At 38.6% G+C, this 18,405-nt stretch overlaps 1 protein-coding gene and 1 non-coding gene across 2 annotated transcripts in view; one reads left to right on the forward strand and one right to left on the reverse strand.

The window, feature by feature from the left end:
- The window catches only part of LOC108678538, a 72,983-nt gene extending 55,365 nt beyond the window's left edge, over positions 1 to 17,618 (reverse strand). Inside the window, exon 1 of the mRNA XM_047879775.1 lies at positions 16,760 to 17,618. Within this exon, the coding sequence (XP_047735731.1) occupies positions 16,760 to 17,114 (355 nt within the window). The 5' untranslated portion in view covers positions 17,115 to 17,618. The remainder of the gene's footprint in view (positions 1 to 16,759) is intronic.
- On the forward strand, positions 8,356 to 8,427 carry Trnag-ucc. The gene has a single exon. It is a non-coding gene; the product is annotated as a tRNA-Gly (tRNA).
- Positions 17,619 to 18,405: the final 787 nt, after the last annotated feature.

An 18,405-nucleotide genomic window follows, 5' to 3' on the forward strand; every position in this document is an offset into this window, starting at 1 on the left:
AGCAGGCTATGATGAAACGGAGGTTAGACTCTTAGCAGGCTATGATGAAATAGAGGTGAGACTCTTAGCAGGCTATGATGCTGTCTCTTATACACATCTAGATGTGTATAAGAGACAGGCAGCACAGACTGCCTGTGCCTGTACAGCTGCCTGTGCCTGTACAGCTGCCTGTGTTGCAGCACAGACTGCCTGTGCCTGTACAGCTGCATGTGTTGCAACACTCAAGCAACAAAGATGGCTGCTTGTTCCATTTTTTACACACATTCTCGTTGTTTTCAAGACTTCCTGTAATTAGGAGGAGGTTAGGCAGCCCCCCCCCCTCTTGCATGCCCTCCCCTTACCTTCTCCCCCCAAAATGGGTAGAAGTATGAGGCGTTGAAACTTTAAATATTCTTAACAGTAATTACGTTGATCATCTGAATAAAGAAACCTAGCTGAAATTCATACATTATACATATTTATTCTTAAATTAATTATTTACCTTCTATTATGGACTGCAATTATAATGGGTAAACATAGTATGCCATTGATGCTACAAGAAAGAGAGCGAAATTTTACTCGAAAAATAGCAATCTAAAATTTTCCTTGACCAAAATAAACGGTGAGACTTCGTACAGCTGGCGACCAATCACCATCCAATGGCATCGCTGAGCTCATACATGCAGCAAGTTATTGAATATACAATCTTGGTTGTCGCAACTAGTCGTCACTAGTCGTCACTAGTCGTCACCAGTCGTCACTAGTCATCACTAGTCGTCATTAGTCGTCGGCTCTCTGGTCTTCACTAGTCGTCACTTGTCGTCACTAGTCTTCACTAGTCGTCATTAGTGGTCACTAGTCGTTAATAGTCGTCACTAGTTGTCACTAATCGTCACTAGTCGTCACTATTCGTCACTAATCCTTATTAGTCTCCACTAGTCGCCACTAGTCGTCACTAGTCATCACTAGTCTCCACTAGTCGCCACTAGTCGTCACTAGTCGTCACTAGTCGTACCTAGTCGTCACTGGTCGTCACTAATCGTCACTAGTCGTCACTAGTCGTCACTAGTCGTCACTAATCGTCACTAATCGTCACTAGTCGTCACCAGTCGTTACTAGTCGTCACTAGTCTCCACTAGTCGCCACTAGTCGTCACTAGTCGTCATTAGTCGTCACTAATCGTCACTAGTCGTCACTAATCGCCACTAGTCGTCACCAGTCGTCACTAGTCGTCACTAATCGTCACCAGTCGTCACTAGTCGTCACCAGTCGTCACTAGTCGTCACTAGTCGTCACTAGTCGTCACTAATCGTCACCATTCGTCACTAGTCGTCACTGGTCGTCACTAGTCGTCACTAATCGTCATTAGTCGTCACTAGTCGTCACTAGTCGTCACTAGTCGTCACTAATCGTCACTAATCGTAACTAATCGTCACTAGTCGTCACCAGTCGTCACTAGTCGTCACTGGTCGTCACAAGTCGTCACTAGTCGTCACTAATCGTCACTAGTCGTCACTAATCGTCACTAGTCGTCACTAATCGTCACTAGTCGTCACTAGTCGTCACTAATCGTCACTAGTCGTCACTAGTCGTCACCAGTCGTCACTAGTCATCACTAGTCATCACTAGTCATCACTAGTCTCCACTAGTCATCACTAGTCATCACTAGTCGTCACTAGACGTCACTAGTCATCACTAGTCGTCACTAGACGTCACTAGTCATCACTAGTCGTCACTAGTCGTCACTAGTCACTAGTCCCACTTATTAGCGCCGCAGGACGCTGGGCGACGCAGGCTGCGCGTGTAGGCGAAGCGTATGGCAGCTACGCGCGTGTAGGCGGTGAGTGCGTGTGCGTGTTGTGGGTGTGTGCGTGTTGTAGGTATGTGCGTGTTGTGAGTGTGTGTTTTAGGTGTGTGCGTGTTGCAGGTGTGTGCGTGTTGTGTGCGTGTTGTAGGTATGTGCGTATCCCAGAGTACATCACACACGTACACGTCTATATCACCCACGCACACATGACGTATACCTGCTACACACCCACTGCGTATATGGACAACGTGTGTAAAATTCTATTGAACTCTCATTTGTTGACTTCAACTCGTACGTCGATATAACCGTGAACTTAACACGATTATTTCTTTTTTTCCTCTTTAATATTGTAAAAAGCTAAGTACATTTGAAGTTATGATATAATTAAGAAATTAGAACAGGATTACATATGAGTATATTTTTTCCCCTTTAATATTGTAAAAAATTAAGTACATTTGAAGTAAGATATGATTAATAAATTAGAACAGGATTACATATGAGTATATTGGAAGGAACCACCAAACTAGGTTAGGCTGGACCAGCTCCATGACCTTGCCGCCCCCACACAACTGATGGACATTATATCGTAACGTTACATTAATGTAAATTTGTTCAATTATGTTACTCTCATGCTAATGTTATTACGTAACGTAAGCATGACATAACATAACATTATAACTTTACGTTACATTCATGTCATTATGTTCAAACATTACTCTCATGCTCATGTTATTATGTAACGTAAGCATGACATAACATAACATTATAACTTTACGTTACATTCATGTAATTTTGTTCAAACATTACTCTCATGCTCATGTTACTATGTAACATAAGCATAGCATGACATAACATAACATCATAACATAACATAACATGCTTATGTTATCATGTAATTATGTTACTCTCATGCTTAGACATGCATTAAGTGCACATTAAGCTGTAAACTGACCTGAAATTTGATCATTCATACATCATTTGTTCATTTATATTAGTTCAAACACCACTTATACCGAAATCATTCATTCATACATCATTCAATATCTCATGCATGTATTATTCATTTATGGCATTCAACACTCGGAAGTTTCGTACATATTGTGAAGCTCGAGTTTTCAAAAATTTTCATAATGCAGTGGCGGAAATGGCTATACGACCACCCAGTTTTTTGTAAATATTTTTTTGCATGTGATGTGAGTTCACAAGTGAAAATTTAATAAAGTGAAATTTTATTAAAGATTTCATCCCAACAAAGTTAATGGATGTTCACGCATGCTATGAACATCGTTTTGATGCTAGTTAGGCACGACGCTAGTTAGGCACGATGCTAGTTAGGCACGACGCTAGTTAGGTGTGATGCTAGTTAGGTGTGATGCTAGTTAGGTGTGATGCTAGTTAGGCACGATGCTAGTTAGGCATGACGCTAGTTAGGCATGATGCTAGTTAGGCACGACGCCAGTTAGGTTTATGCTAGTTAGGAACGACGCTAGTTAGGCATGATGCTAGTTAATTTTATGCTAATTAGACACGACGCTAGTTAGGCATGACGCTAGTTAGGCACTACGCTAGTTAGGCACGATGCTAGTTAGGCACGATGCTAGTTAGGCACGATGAGAGTTAGGCACGACGCTAGTTATGCACGATGCTAGTTAGACACGATGCTAGTTAGGCACTACGCTAATTAGGCACTACGCTAGTTACGCACTACGCTAGTTAGGCATGATGCTAGTTAGGTTTACGCTAGTTGACGCAGAAGGCAAGACGGCCTTCACGGCAACGCCCCTGCAACGAAGTGAACAGCAGCGCTCTAGGCAGCTCAGATTAGGTTGGTATAGAAATTTTATGTACGTACTTGTTCATAATATGTGTTCAAGTTACATACTATGTGTTCAAGTTACATACTATGTGTTCAAGTTGCATACTATGTGTTCAAGTTACATAATATGTGTTCAAGTTATACTATTACACTGTTAGTTTATACTACCGTATTGTATATAGGTAAAGCTCCTACCAATAATGGACATAAAACATTTTGATTTGATAGTCCGAGATAAGGCACAATGTCTGCGAGAATTTATGTGATCACCAAGAATTTGATGAAGAATTCATTTGTGAAAGTCAACTTTAAATAACATTTGCGTTTAATCATTTCCATAAATAGATTGCGGACTTTGCACCAAAATTTGCACGTTGAAGAGATTAGTATTTGCTGCATTGTGGTTGTGTGTTGCTTGATGATCAAGAATGATCGTCAGTGATCATCATTGATTGAATGGTCGTTAATCATTGCTGAATATGCGTTTGATGCATGATCAAGAATGATCGTCAGTGATCATTATTGACTGAATGGTCGTTAATCATTGCTGAATATGCGTTTGATGCATGATCAAGAATGATCGTCAGTGATCATTATTGATTGAATGGTCGTTAATCATTGCTGAATATGCGTTTGATGCATGATCAAGAATGATCGTCAGTGATCATTATTGACTGAATGGTCGTTAATCATTGCTGAATATGCGTTTGATGCATGATCAAGAATGATCGTCAGTGATCATTATTGATTGAATGGTCGTTAATCATTGCTGAATATGCGTTTGATGCATGATCAAGAATGATCGTCAGTGATCATTATTGATTGAATGGTCGTTAATCATTGCTGAATATGCGTTTGATGCATGATCAAGAATGATCGTCAGTGATCATTACTTATTGGATGGTTGTTAATCATTGCTAAATATGCGTTTGATGCATGATCAAGAATGATCGTCAGTGATCATTACTTATTGAATGGTCGTTAATCATTGCTGAATATGCGTGCATTATCCCAGCTGTAGTTATAAGACTAATCACTAATCATGAGTTAGTTGAGCGTAAACACGCTTGCTTATTCTCATCCCAGCTCAGGAACAAAGGCTGTATGCGTGCACATCGTGAGCGACACGCCTAGTCTAGACGTCTGATTGTTTTGGTTGCATTCAATGCTATTCCTACGGAGACAATAACTACCTGGTTGCATTCGATGCTATTCGTACGGAGACAATAACTACTGCTGATAATGCTTGGTTGCATTCAATGCTATTCCTACGGAGACAATAACTCCTGCTTATAATGCCTGGTTGCATTCAATGCTATTCCTACGGAGACAATAACTACTGCTTATAATGCTTGGTTGCATTCAATGCTATTCCTACGGAGACAATAACTACTGCTTATAATGCTTGGTTGCATTCAATGCTATTCCTACGGAGACAATAACTACTGCTTATAATGCTTGGTTGCATTCAATGCTATTCCTACGGAGACAATAACTACTGCTTATAATGCTTGGTTGCATTCAATGCTATTCCTACGGAGACAATAACTACTGCTTATAATGCTTGGTTGCATTCAATGCTATTCCTACGGAGACAATAACTACTGCTTATAATGCTTGGTTGCATTCAATGATATTCCTACGGAGACAATAACTACTGCTTATAATGCCTGAACGGATCTGTTCGGCCTTTAATTCGCAGTGGCGTCTTGCTTGATTGAAAAGTTCACAATTTACTGCTTTAAGGTGAGTGGGTATATTTACTCAGTATCATAAAATATTGAGTACTTAAGTACCAGTACCTTAAAATATTGAGTGCTTAAATATCTTAAGATACTGAGTACTTAAGATACTGAGTATACTCACGATACAGAGTACTTTAAAATATATTAAGATACTAAGTATTTAAGATAGTGAGTACTTAAATATCTCAAGATACTGAGTACTTAAGTATCCTAAGATACTGAGCACTCAAGATAATGAGTATTTAAGTATCTTAAGAAACTTAAGATAAGATGTTTTCAACTCGATCAGCACCTAGTACACACGATTCTTCGATTCAGGATGAGTACCGTATGTTGTTATAAATGTTGTTCTTAAGTAATTTGATAATAGCTAAGTAAAGTCAACAATGCTTAGGACATGAGAGGCTTGCGGCGGCCGCGGCTAGGATGAACACAAAAAAATCAAAGGTCCTTTATTTTATTTTCATTTATTTTATATTTATTTTATATTTATTTTAAGGTCCTTTATGATTAATATTTAATATTTGCGTTTTGGATCAATATTTGATGCAGTAGGTACGCGATTGGAGAAGATATTCAATAACTCGAAGTATAAACGAGTAACTAAATTAGATTTTCGTAATTTATTCCATGGATATAAATCTAATGTCGAAACTAAAGAAAAATATTTAGTATTTCTAACTTCGAACGTAACAAGTTTATTTTTAAGAGCCACAGCAGCACATACATCACCAGCATATACATCACCAGCACATACATCACCAGCACATACATCACCAGCACATACATCACCAGCACATACATCACCAGCACATACATCACCAGCACATACAACACCAGCACATACATCACCAGCACAAACATCACCAGCACAAACATCACCAGCACATACATCACCAACACATACATCACCAGCACATACATCACCAGCACATACATCACCATCACATACATCACCAGCACACACACCACCAGCACATACATCACCAGCACATACATCACCATCACATCACCATCACATACATCACCAGCACCACGCACCCCGGGATGACGTCATCGGGCTGCACCCCTACAGGGCAACCCGCCGCTGAGTCACACACCAGAATGTTGTAGCGAAGTGGCCTGCGTGCATGGGACCCTTTAAATGGCAGTAACTGCAACCTTTTCCTCACATCTCACGTTAAATAAACGTTGAAAATAAAAGTTCTTTGTGAACGTTGAAAAAATACCTTGAAAAAACGTTGAAATAAACGTTTTTTTTGAACGTTGAAAAAATACATTGAAAAAACGTTGAAATAAACGTTTTTTGGGCTGAAAAATCGTTGATTTAATATTATTTCAACGTCATTTGCTTGCCTGAACACTTTGCCGAGAATAAATAATGCCACTGGATACTCCACTGGATAATAGATCCAGTGGAGATGAGATTTGGGGGGCAAGGGATCTATCCTGTGCAGTGCATAACTGCGGGGGGCAAGGAGGAGGGGGCGTAATAAGTGAGCGCCTGTTAAGGCGCACAGGCGCCATCAGTGCACGCGAGCGCCTAACGCGCGCCTTACGCAGTTAATTTAAGCAGGCGGAGCGTCAACTGCGCACGCACGTGTATAGAATCACATTTATTGCAGTAACTTGAGCCATTTTAAACAGTTATTGCTTTAAGGCGAGTAAAAAAATATATAACAATAGTCATATGTAATTTATATAATATATAATAAATTATATTTATATATACGTATATAATATCTATAATAATTTGTCGTTTTATTGCCAAAATAATGAAGTGTTTTTATGTCGCCTGGGAATGAACGAGCTGTGCATCACAAAGAAAAACCTGTTGGATATCGTCTGTTGGATATCGTCTGTTGGATATCGTCTGTTGGATATCATCTTTAGGATATCATCTGTTGGATATCATCTGTTGGATATCGTTTGTTGGATATCATCTGTTGGATATCATCTGTTGGATATCATCTGTTGGATATCATCTGTTGGATAGCATCTGTTGGATATCATCTGTTGGATTTCATCAGTTGAATATCATCTTCATCAGCAGTGTTGATTTCGTCGTTGGCAGCAAACCAACGTACCTCGACTAGTAAATAAGTGATTTATCGAAGGTTTAACCGTGAATAAAACTTTATTCTCCGCGCAAAATGTGTACGAAAGATTTACTTCTATAAGAAGGTTCAACATATCCAAACCATACGATAAAAATGACAGACACACGTCGATAGAAATTGATTGTTACAGCTGTTTGTCGAGATGCTCCTTAGCAAAGAACAGTTCAAGAGCTCGGACTAAAATTATTAAGGCTGAGTCAATTTGTGTTTATTTATAAATTTAGATTGTTTTATAAATTGTTAGCATGAAGCTCCTCACACCCGGGATGCTTAATTAAACTCTAGCAACTGGAGCGCAAGCTGCGGCACTATATAAGACAGCCCCCTAAGGCCTATAATTTTGTAAATTACCTACTTCTCCAGTATATAAAACTTCTAAAGAACTGGATGCTATAATTAAACCATATATTCCAAATAAATACTCTCTGAAATCTAGAAATGCCTTCTTGGAAATTCTTCATACCTCACACCCAGTGGTGGGCACAGCTAACCAAAAAGTTAGCTTTGATAACATATGGGGCGGTGCATCAGGAACATCGAGTGAATAAAGAATAATTATATGAAAATTTTTAAAGAAATATTTAATATTATTATCAAAAGAATGCTTGGAATGAATAAATTCTCTTTTAAATTTGAATGATTCGTTATAATTAATTTTTTCTTTCATAATTTTTAAACGTTACCAAAGATCTAATCATTTTGAAGCAATTGGTTTGGGAAAAGTATTTCAGTACAGCGAGAATGAATTACAAATAATCAAGAATATCCTGTAATAATATTAATAAGCCTTGTTATAGCTTCCGTTGAATATAAAGCTAAAACTCTAGTTTTTAAAAAGGTTCAGTAATTGAGTTGAATATTGACATGAAACTGTCACTTGGACAGTATGCGATGGTGGTATAGTGGTGAGCATAGCTGCCTTCCAAGCAGTTGACCCGGGTTCGATTCCCGGCCATCGCAACGTTTTGCTCCAAACCAACTCCATCTTCGTAAAACCCTTGTTTCTCGGAAAAATTCTCGAGTTAAAACACGTAGCTTAGGTCTTCTTGCGATTACCTTCGTTAGGCACATGTTGTTCAGAATTTCAAATAATTTTATTTTATTATATTGCCGAGAAAAAATAACTACTTTCCGTCAATCCAAGTTCTCATCTCAGCTCAGGCACCGCAAGCTAACACGCGGTTGTCCACTGCTAAGTTCCTTTTTAAGTCGAATAAGAAAAATGCTGCGATCATATCTCAGTTTTATTTCCTATTACATCTTATCAAAAAATACGTCCTGACTTCGGGCATATATAATTGTTAACGCTGACCGCTTCGTGACAGCTTAATTGACAATAAATGCCAGAATATTATTAGGAATGGACGTAATGATTATGTAAGAATATATTATCAGATGCTAATATAAGAGCGCATGAGCATAATAATTTAATAATTCATAATAATTTAATGATAATAATTTAAATAATAATAATTTAATAATAGGTACTAATAATAATACTTTGGCATTATAGATGAGACAATCCAGTTTAAAGATCAAAGTCAACTATAAATGGACACCTAGACCTTCTCATTCATGTGGACGCTCAAACAAACAAAATAATTACACTTGAATATTCAACGAAATAAAAACTGGGACTGATTAGAAGATAACTGAAAGCTCCAAAAATCAAAAGCCATTAGCCCCGCAGTCGCTATATCGTTTCTTGCACTAACCATTCAAGTGGATAACATGACATTTAAGTCACCCTAACCACGTGTCCCGACCATATTTTCCTCACGCCCCTAACTACGTCCCGACCATACATTCTTCATGTCCTTAACCACGGACGTTCCGACCATACATTCTTCATGTCCTTAACCACGTAGTTCCGACCATACATTCTTCATATCCTTAACCATGGACGTCCCGGCCATACATTCTTCATGTCCTTAACCACGTACGTCCCGGCCATACATTCTTCATGTCCTTAACCACGTAGTTCCGACCATACATTCTTCATGTCCTTAACAACGTACATCCCAACCATACATTCTTCATGTCCTTAACAACGTAGTTCCGACCATACATTCTTCATGTCCTTAACCACGTAGTTCCGACCATACATTCTTCATGTCCTTAACCACGGACGTTCCGACCATACATTCTTCATGTCCTTAACCACGTACGTCCCGGCCATACATTCTTCATGTCCTTAACCACGTATGTCCCGACCATATATTCCTCTCGTACCGACGGTGGAGGCATTAATGGCGCTGACAAGCGTGGTCATCGAGTTGTCACGCTTCTGCCCAGGTGCCATACTTTCAAAACTCGCTAAGTGAACATAAGTACTTACGCTCTATTTTCTTGTCTATGATTGGTGGATTTTGCTTGAAAGGCGTCAATGATTGGCCGATGCACTTACGCTCTCTTAACTTTTTTGAAAGTATAGGCCCAGAAGTGAGCACCCCTCAACGCTGTGGACAAGCGCTCATGCAGTTAAACTATATAGTTGCGTCCATTTAATAAGGCATGCATCTCTGTAGGATGAAATGCTTTACATCCTAGGTATATCTTCAAAATTGTTTATTGCCAGTGATAGTTGTCATGTTCTCTAGTAAAGTAAGAACTATCAGTTGCTTTGCATCCTAGATAAATCTTCATAATTGTTTATCGTCAGTGATAGTTGTCATGTTCTCTAGTAGAATAAGAACTATCAGTAGGTCCAGAGACACTGGCAGCCGATGCATGCAACGAGTGCAAGGTCATATCTTAAAGTGTGCTAGAAGAATCCAGAAGCTCGTGCACTAGATCCTAAGTCAAGCGTAAGAATCTATAGAGTCGTAGGCAAAATACGCCGGCAATGGAGCATCAAATGAGGAATCTACCTTCAGAATAATCTTTCAAATACAAAATTCCAACATTTATAACGAACCAAAACTCAGTGACAGCCTACCCATGTGTAGTATGCGAACTGTAAAACAACAAACCGGCCAGCAGGTCACAGGTGCAGCGAGTATCAAATGAGAAATCTACCTCTAGAATAATCTTGTTAATACAAAATTACAACAATTGTAACGAACCAAAACACTCAGTGACAGCCTACCCATGTAGTATGCGAACTGTAAAACAACAAACCGGTCAGCAGGTATAACAGCCGCTGGAGCATCTAATGAGAAAGTAACCTCTAGAATAATCTTTATAATGCAAAATTCCAACAATTGTAACGAACCAAAACACTCAGTGACAGCCTACCATGTAGTATGCGAACTGTAAAACAACATACCGGTCAGCAGGTAACAGCCGCTGGAGCATCTAATGAGAAATATACCTCTAGAATAATCTTTTTAATACAAAATTCCAACAATTGTAACGAACCAAAAAACTCAGTGACAGCCTACCCCATGTAGTATGCGAACTCTATAACAACAAACCGGTTCAAATGAGGAATCTACCTCTAGAATAATCTTTATAATGCAAATTCCAACAATTATAACGATCCAAAACACTCAGTGACAGCCTACCCATGTAGTATGCGAACTGTATAACAACAAACCGGCCAGCAGGTCACAGGTGCGCCGAGTATCAGGAAGTGTGGACCCAACAGAAAGAAACTTGTAAGAAATTCCGAGCCTCGAACGCAGAACCCCTTTCACTCTCGCGGCCCAGCTGTGCACTTGCAGGGTCAAAGAGATGTGGGTAATAGGTCGCACCTCTACCAAATCAGGTTCTATTCTTCGGTGCATCACATGATAATTAAAATATTCAATAATTGAGGCATAAACGGGCATGGATGTGGGTAATAGGTCGCACCTCTACGTTATAGACCAAATCAGGTTCTATTCTTCCATGCATCATGGGATGATTAAAAATATTCAATAACTGAGGTACGAACAAGCTTGTAATATGATTATAAATTTCAAAAATACATTTGCTGCATTCGATTAATGTAAATTAATAAATGCATTGTATACATATAGAAAGATGACTATTTATTATACAATTATTGAAGTAGAAATACGTACGTGACCAAAGAACGCATTATATTTCAATTTTCAAAGTTCTCTGCTCACGTACGTATATGTGTTTCATCAAGAAAGTTCTGCCATCTAATGCTAATTGTTGAGGTATAAACGAGTATGCAAGTTCATAATATTTTTTTCAATATATATATATTCGGCATTCGATTAATTTAAATATAACCAATAGATGCGTAAATAAAGAACGAGGACTTCTTCAGTTCTATATTCAAGAGCCGTAAACAAACTACACAAAGAAATCCCTATAAGAATTGTAAATTTGGAGGAAGCACCTTCAAATGGCTGTAGCCATGAAATTTGCTTCTATTCGATGCATGGACTGTAATTCTTTTATAAGATGAATATATTTCCTGAAGTACCGAAGATATCGATATCTGCTGTGCCAGAGATATTTGCCTATTCTGTACCAACAATAGCCTCTGCAGTATCAATGTTACTGCAGACATCTGCTTTATTGTACATACAAATGTCGTTTGTGCCAAAGTTACTGCCATGTGTTCCACCAAAGATACTCGTCCCATCTGTACCAAATATGCTGCACTTCGTTTAATGAGATGAAATGATGTCTCTTTTACGAAAGGGTAAACGTACTGCATCGAAGAAAATTGGCTTAAAATATATATACTCGTCTCCGGTGTACCTCAGATACCGGCATCTGCTACAACAAAGTTACTGCATTGTGGTTCTTATCCATTGCGGTTCTCCCGTTTCCAAAGAAGTTACTTATTAAGTTATTTTTTGCAACAAAAATACTCTACTCTGACGTTCTGAACTTCTGACGATTTTTTCATTATTGTCCCGATGATCACAGAAAATTGCGGTGCGTTGTGAATTTTTCGCGGAACTGCAGGCTTTACGAAGGACATTTCACTGGCGATTGTCGCTACTAAAACCGTCTGAAAGCTCACGACGAATCTGAAACTTTCATGTTTCTTCATGCACAGTTGTCAGCATGAAGCATCTTCTCTATCTAATTATCGTACTAAATCTCACCCTCTGTCGGTGAACTTCTCGGACACAGACATATCATACAAATGAATGTAGCCATGAAATTTTTTCTATTTTCCTCAATATTTCCTTAAAATATTTTCCTTAAGGCCCAATCCCCGTATCTGGACTAAAGTTCTTTCTATGTTCAAATCCCATTTTCCTTTTAATGACTTTTTCAACTCAAACCCCCATTCACATTCAGCATACCGGCCCCTTTTGACTGAGACGTAAAGCATCTGTCCAGCTGCTGCGTGCCAGTAACCGCGGTCACCGGAGAAAGGCTTCAAAAAACTCGTGTGACCTCCGAGGCCACAACGGCGCGACGCGGCGCGGGTATACACTATACATGCCCCGTAGACATGGGCACTTCCGTGACGCTTGACCGGTTCCTTGCTTGCATCCGCATATATAATCTCGCATGTCCTGATCCTTATTACTTTTTACCAACAATCTTTTTTAAGTTACTTTTTACCAACAATCTTTTTTACGTTAACAGTCCTTTTAGCGCATTTTCTCACTTATGGAAAAATGCACTATTGTGCTCGTCATGTCCGTCCGTCATGTCCGTCTGTCCGTCCGTGACGTTTTCGTCGACGAGAAAATGCGCTCTCTGTCACTCACTGCAGTGAGTTCTGAGTTATATTTTTTATTGTTAACGTGATTATAATAAACATTCAATGCCGATCCAATGGAAATTATTTGGTTTCGATGTGGTACGTTTCAGAAGGTAGACAAGACATCAGTTAACTCCTTCATGAAACGTCTGTTTTTATGCAGCAGAATATGTCACCTATCAGTTCAATTATTTCCAATTGTACAAGATAGAAAAAACGTTGCATGCTGATGTTCTAGGATGTGATTTAATTCAGTGCGATTATTTTTGCGTGAAAGAATTTTAGTAAAGCCGACGATAATTTCTGTCCATCAAATTTCGACGCATCCAAGATTTTCCATACGAGGGAAAGAAAGAAATACAGATATATATTCAATAAAGCTAAACAAATGCCTCCGTTAAATGACACTATTTTACTAATGTTAAACTATGTTCACAATTACGCTTATAAGATAAGCGCAGTAATGGCAGATAGAATAAGGAACTAATCTTGTGCTCCTCTCAGAGCCGTTTTACGTTGTTTCTAAGCTTAATTGCATGGATCTTCGCAACCATTTTGTGCTCCGCCAAATCATTTAAAATTATTTTTTTTAACTCTATATACAAATTTTTGCACGCTATTGGATGTTAGTACGCCATCCTCGCTTTTTCAAGGAGGAAGACCAAAGGAATTTTTTTTCAATTCAAATCGGTGCTCAATTCGTTAAGTTGCACATATTACTTGCTGCATTGATTAAGATCCTTAACTCGCATGATCAAAAACCTAATAGTGGTCACTATTTCACCAACATTTTGGCAATACAATTTTAGTTAACAACCCGCAAAACTAAGTTGAAGAATAACCAAGCAGTTTCGCCACCTCCACTTCTGCCGCAACTGTCGATTAAACTTTCGCTTTCAGCGCCTCACGTGGCAGGACTCGCCTGGGGAATACAAATCCAATAAACTCCACCTGTCCTTAAAAACGCAGAACACTGAACTATAAGCACAATTTTACGCCTAATTCGCAGTAAATAATTCTATTTCTGTGTGTGATTAATGAACATAAACAGACAAGAGCCTCAAGTTCTTTCATGCATGTTTGCAAGATCAAGGAAACCATCATCGCCGTAAGCAGTAAGAATCAATTGAATGTTCGCCCATCTTACCGAAGACGCTCCATTAATCATCAGTCGTTATATATTAACGGAAGCTGACGCAAGAATATTATTGCAAAGTAAACAAAAGTGTGACACAAGAGTGTATTTGACATGGATCGGCACAAATGCATGGAGGGTACCATTAACTAGAGTGATACCAACACATGGCGCGGTGCGGCCACCAGCTCCAGGGTTCACATTACCATATTGGATGACCAAAGCTGCGCATTGTGCATCCCTTACACGCTTAAAGTAGTGGCTGCCAGTACACAACTTTGAAATACTAACAGCAACCACTCATTTTGTGCCAGCCTCCGTTAGTGGGACCTTCCGTGGCCAGTAGCGCCTATACACGAGACCAATAGCGTGGTGAATAATAACGGTTAGTGTTTGAAAGTCGTACTGGACGTCACTATATACTGTCCCCGTGTACAAACACCTTTAGGGCTCATTAGCGCTGGGTTGCATTTTTTGTTCGACACGCGCACGCCGGCCTCGGCCAAACGTGCGCAAAAAGAAGCAAGATAGGAATTAAAAAGTCTGGTCCTTCCTTCAGATGCGCAGATGTTGCAGTTAAGACCGACCTACTTATGCAATAGGTCGTAAAAGTGAACTTGCTGACCGCTCGTTACAGTTGTGCCTACACTTCATGTATTTATTTTAACTACTTGCTTACCTCAGCTCGACATACTGGAACAGCTTTCTTAGAAGTCGATGTAGGGAGCGTGTGATCATTACACATAAGAGATAATCATCTTTGAGATAATCATAGGAGATAATCAATAGACATAATTAAAATTTATGGTCGGATCATTGGTAATCTCTTGTATACTGTTAACTGGTCACCAATAGTATATTTTGACCAATATTGTCGGGATTTAAGTGAACACACAACCAGTCTTTACTATCATAGTGTATTGTCTGATGTAACTGGCGTAATAAACAGCAGAAACTTTTATGATTGTTATATTGGGAAGGGAAAATTATTAATTAATTAAACCAACTACTAATTGTTGATTGGGTAAATAATATTGCCCATAAAAACTATTTTACTAAAGGTCAATATCTGACTATGAACTGACAATGAACGGACTATGAATGATTTACACACACATGAAATGTGAATTAATATATTAACCTTAATTTTACTTGCTGGACAACTTTTGTTCAAGCAGCCGAAATAACGCTAATTGAGCGTAATAAATCCTTGTCTGAATACGTTCACAGATCGCTCTACTTCCTCTTAATGCTAATCCTACCGCCAACCGGTATCGCAACTTTAATTGAGCGTAGAGGGTTTATCACGCTAAGGTTCAGAAGGGAACATATGTACAGGGTGAACCAGAATTAACTGACCCTTTTAATTTGTTAATAAATAAAAAACTAACAACGTTATGAAGTTGAAACTTGTTTTATTTAAAAGACGAACATTTTTATGGTAATATTGTATCCTAGTTAAAATATTGTATCCTATTACAATATTTTATTATTGTATTAGTTAAAATATTTATTATGTATTAATAATATGTATTAGTTAAAATATTGTATGTAATATTGTATCCCAGTTAGTTATTGTATCCTAAAAACTAGGATACAATAATACCATAAAAATGTTCTTCTTTTAAATAAAACAAGTTTCAACTTCATAACGTTGTTAGTTTTTTATTTATTAACAAATTAAAAGGGTCAGTTAATTCTGGTTCACCCTGTAGAATGTGTAGGAGATGGTGCAAATGGGGCTGACATTCCATGTTCCAGCGGTCAGCCAGATGGTTTAAGTTTTGGTTCCTGTGCTCATACCAATTAATTCAACGTAGGGTACAAGCCAGTAAGAAAAAATGTGTTTATTTCATGTAGAAGTAATTTGGGTAAAACCTCGTAATCGGGCTTTTGTTACGCTCTGCGACTCCAAATTGTTATTTTTTCCGAAAATGCTGTTATGAAAGGAAGCGACGGACGTCCAGAAAAAAAACTAGACCAATAAAATAATTTATCCTTTTAAAAAGTATTGATACAGGACAGGACAATAATTTTCTTCTAGAAAATATATTTAGAATTCCGAATTTTTTTTAACGTTACGAAACAAACAAATATAGATACAACGATACATGGCATAACTATGAAGTCTCGGTAAAAATATGCAAATTTCGGAATCTTTTTATCGCTTATCGCAACAAAGCTTTTAGGATCGTTGGCTTACTTTGATGAGTTACTTACCGGCATTGACACAGTTAGTCATTACGCCAAATAATTTACGCAAGAAGTTTATATTAAATTCGCGAACAAACTCTGGCATTTCTAAAAAGCATTTCATACATATTGATTACGAGATAAAAATTGAAGCACGACTTCATAAATTAAGACCATACGTAAAGCATGCAAACATTCTTAAAAAATGAAATTTTAAGTAAAACTGAAAGTAACAAAAAAAATTAACTTTACATCACACCAAAAGGCAAGGCACCGAAAGGTAAGGAAAAAACGTCTCACTTAATCTCACTTAAATTAAACGCCATAAAACAACTCACCGATGTTAACAAGCTTGATGCCGTCCTCAGCGATGGCGTTGAGAGCTGTCGTCACATTCTCCAGGGCCTGATGCTGGTTCATGACACGTTTAACCTTACGAAGACGTCTGTTCTGAAGGATTTCTATGAGAGTCACGAGAGCCACACCATCACGAAGATCCTCTGACAGATCATCAACTTTAAGACCCGTCTCCCTGAGCTGCACATTCACCCAGTTCCTGAAGGTGTGGTGCTGAATGGACACCCACATGTCGTCTTGGTCCTTTATTTTCATGCCCCGGGCGGCGTGGCCGGCGGTGCTCCGGGCTACAAGGCCTGCGTGGTTGATGCGAAACTCTTCTTCCTCTGGGTCCATTTTGGCGGTAAGTAGATAGCTTTGGTGGCCGAAAGTACAAGTAGGTATGAAAGTACAAGTAGGGTTGAGCAGAGATGTAGGGTTGAGCAGAGATGTCGGCTACTATTGTGAAGGTATTAGTAGTTAAAGTAGGGGAAGTAAATTATGTGAAGATAAAGCAGCTACGAAAAGTAAGAATGCTGGCTAAGTTATTTATGGTTGCTACGTATGTACATGCAATAGTTCGGCGGAAAAGTTGTGTTTGGTAGTTCTATTATAAAAAAGTTTTCAAAGCAGGTAATGTGACGGCAGCAAGGGAACGGAAAGGGAAAGGTGACTAGAACTGTACCAGTGGCGTATGGAAGCGTCAGGTGAAAACTACGTGGAACGAAGAAGTCCTAGAAAAACGTCATAGAAAAAGATAATACGCGTAGCTCAGCGGCCACCCTCAACTCGTCGGTGTAACCTAACATGAACCTACGCATTCATGAGCAACATTTATTTACATAGCTATTGTGTGACAGTCACTGTGGAGAAACAAAAACAAATAACTTCAGGAAAATTTTTGAATATATGCACTCTGTTTCCGATTAGGACTATGTACGTTGAGGAAAACAAGCCGAATTAAAGTAGATAGAAAATGAACCTAGTTTCGATAGTCGAACTCGAAGGTAAATGATAAGAAGTTAAGAACGCATTGTATAACGCTATCATTTCAAAATCAAAAAACTTTTTTTTAAACCGAAATAAAGTATTCAGAATCCATACAAAGAAAACCTTGCATTTTATATTTGAAGAATTGTCACAAGAAAATTTTACTTCATAACTTAATTAAGATTCAATATTGATCACATAGGTAAGGATCGTGATGTCTGATGTCACATGAGTGTACCTAACCGAAAGATCAGTTCGTACCCCGTGCCACGACAACCTAACCAGCGGCACATCAATAAATGTCAAGGAAATCATAAGCACAAATTGGCAGGGAGTCGTTCTGCAACGCTCACTACCTGTCATGCGTTCAAGTCGCCTTATTTTTCTACTTTATTTCTTGAGTATTATCAGCACATTCACTGTTCACAAGTATACGGCTTAGGCTAGCCTGGTGTCACTGACGATATTATTTGATGTGAACGACCAGATCTGGCAGATTATCCAGATGGAAATGGCATCAGGGGATGTGAATAAAGCCATTCACAAAGCCACTAAGTCAAGGTTGAAATTCAGCAGATATTTCTACGAAATAAAAAGAGAAGTATTAGTCCGCATTACGTGTTACTATGGCATACACAATCGTTCGAATGATGGATGT

Source organism: Hyalella azteca, unplaced genomic scaffold, assembly GCF_000764305.2.
Source record: "Hyalella azteca isolate HAZT.00-mixed unplaced genomic scaffold, Hazt_2.0.2 contig3812, whole genome shotgun sequence".
Classification (NCBI taxonomy): Eukaryota; Metazoa; Arthropoda; class Malacostraca; order Amphipoda; family Hyalellidae; genus Hyalella; species Hyalella azteca.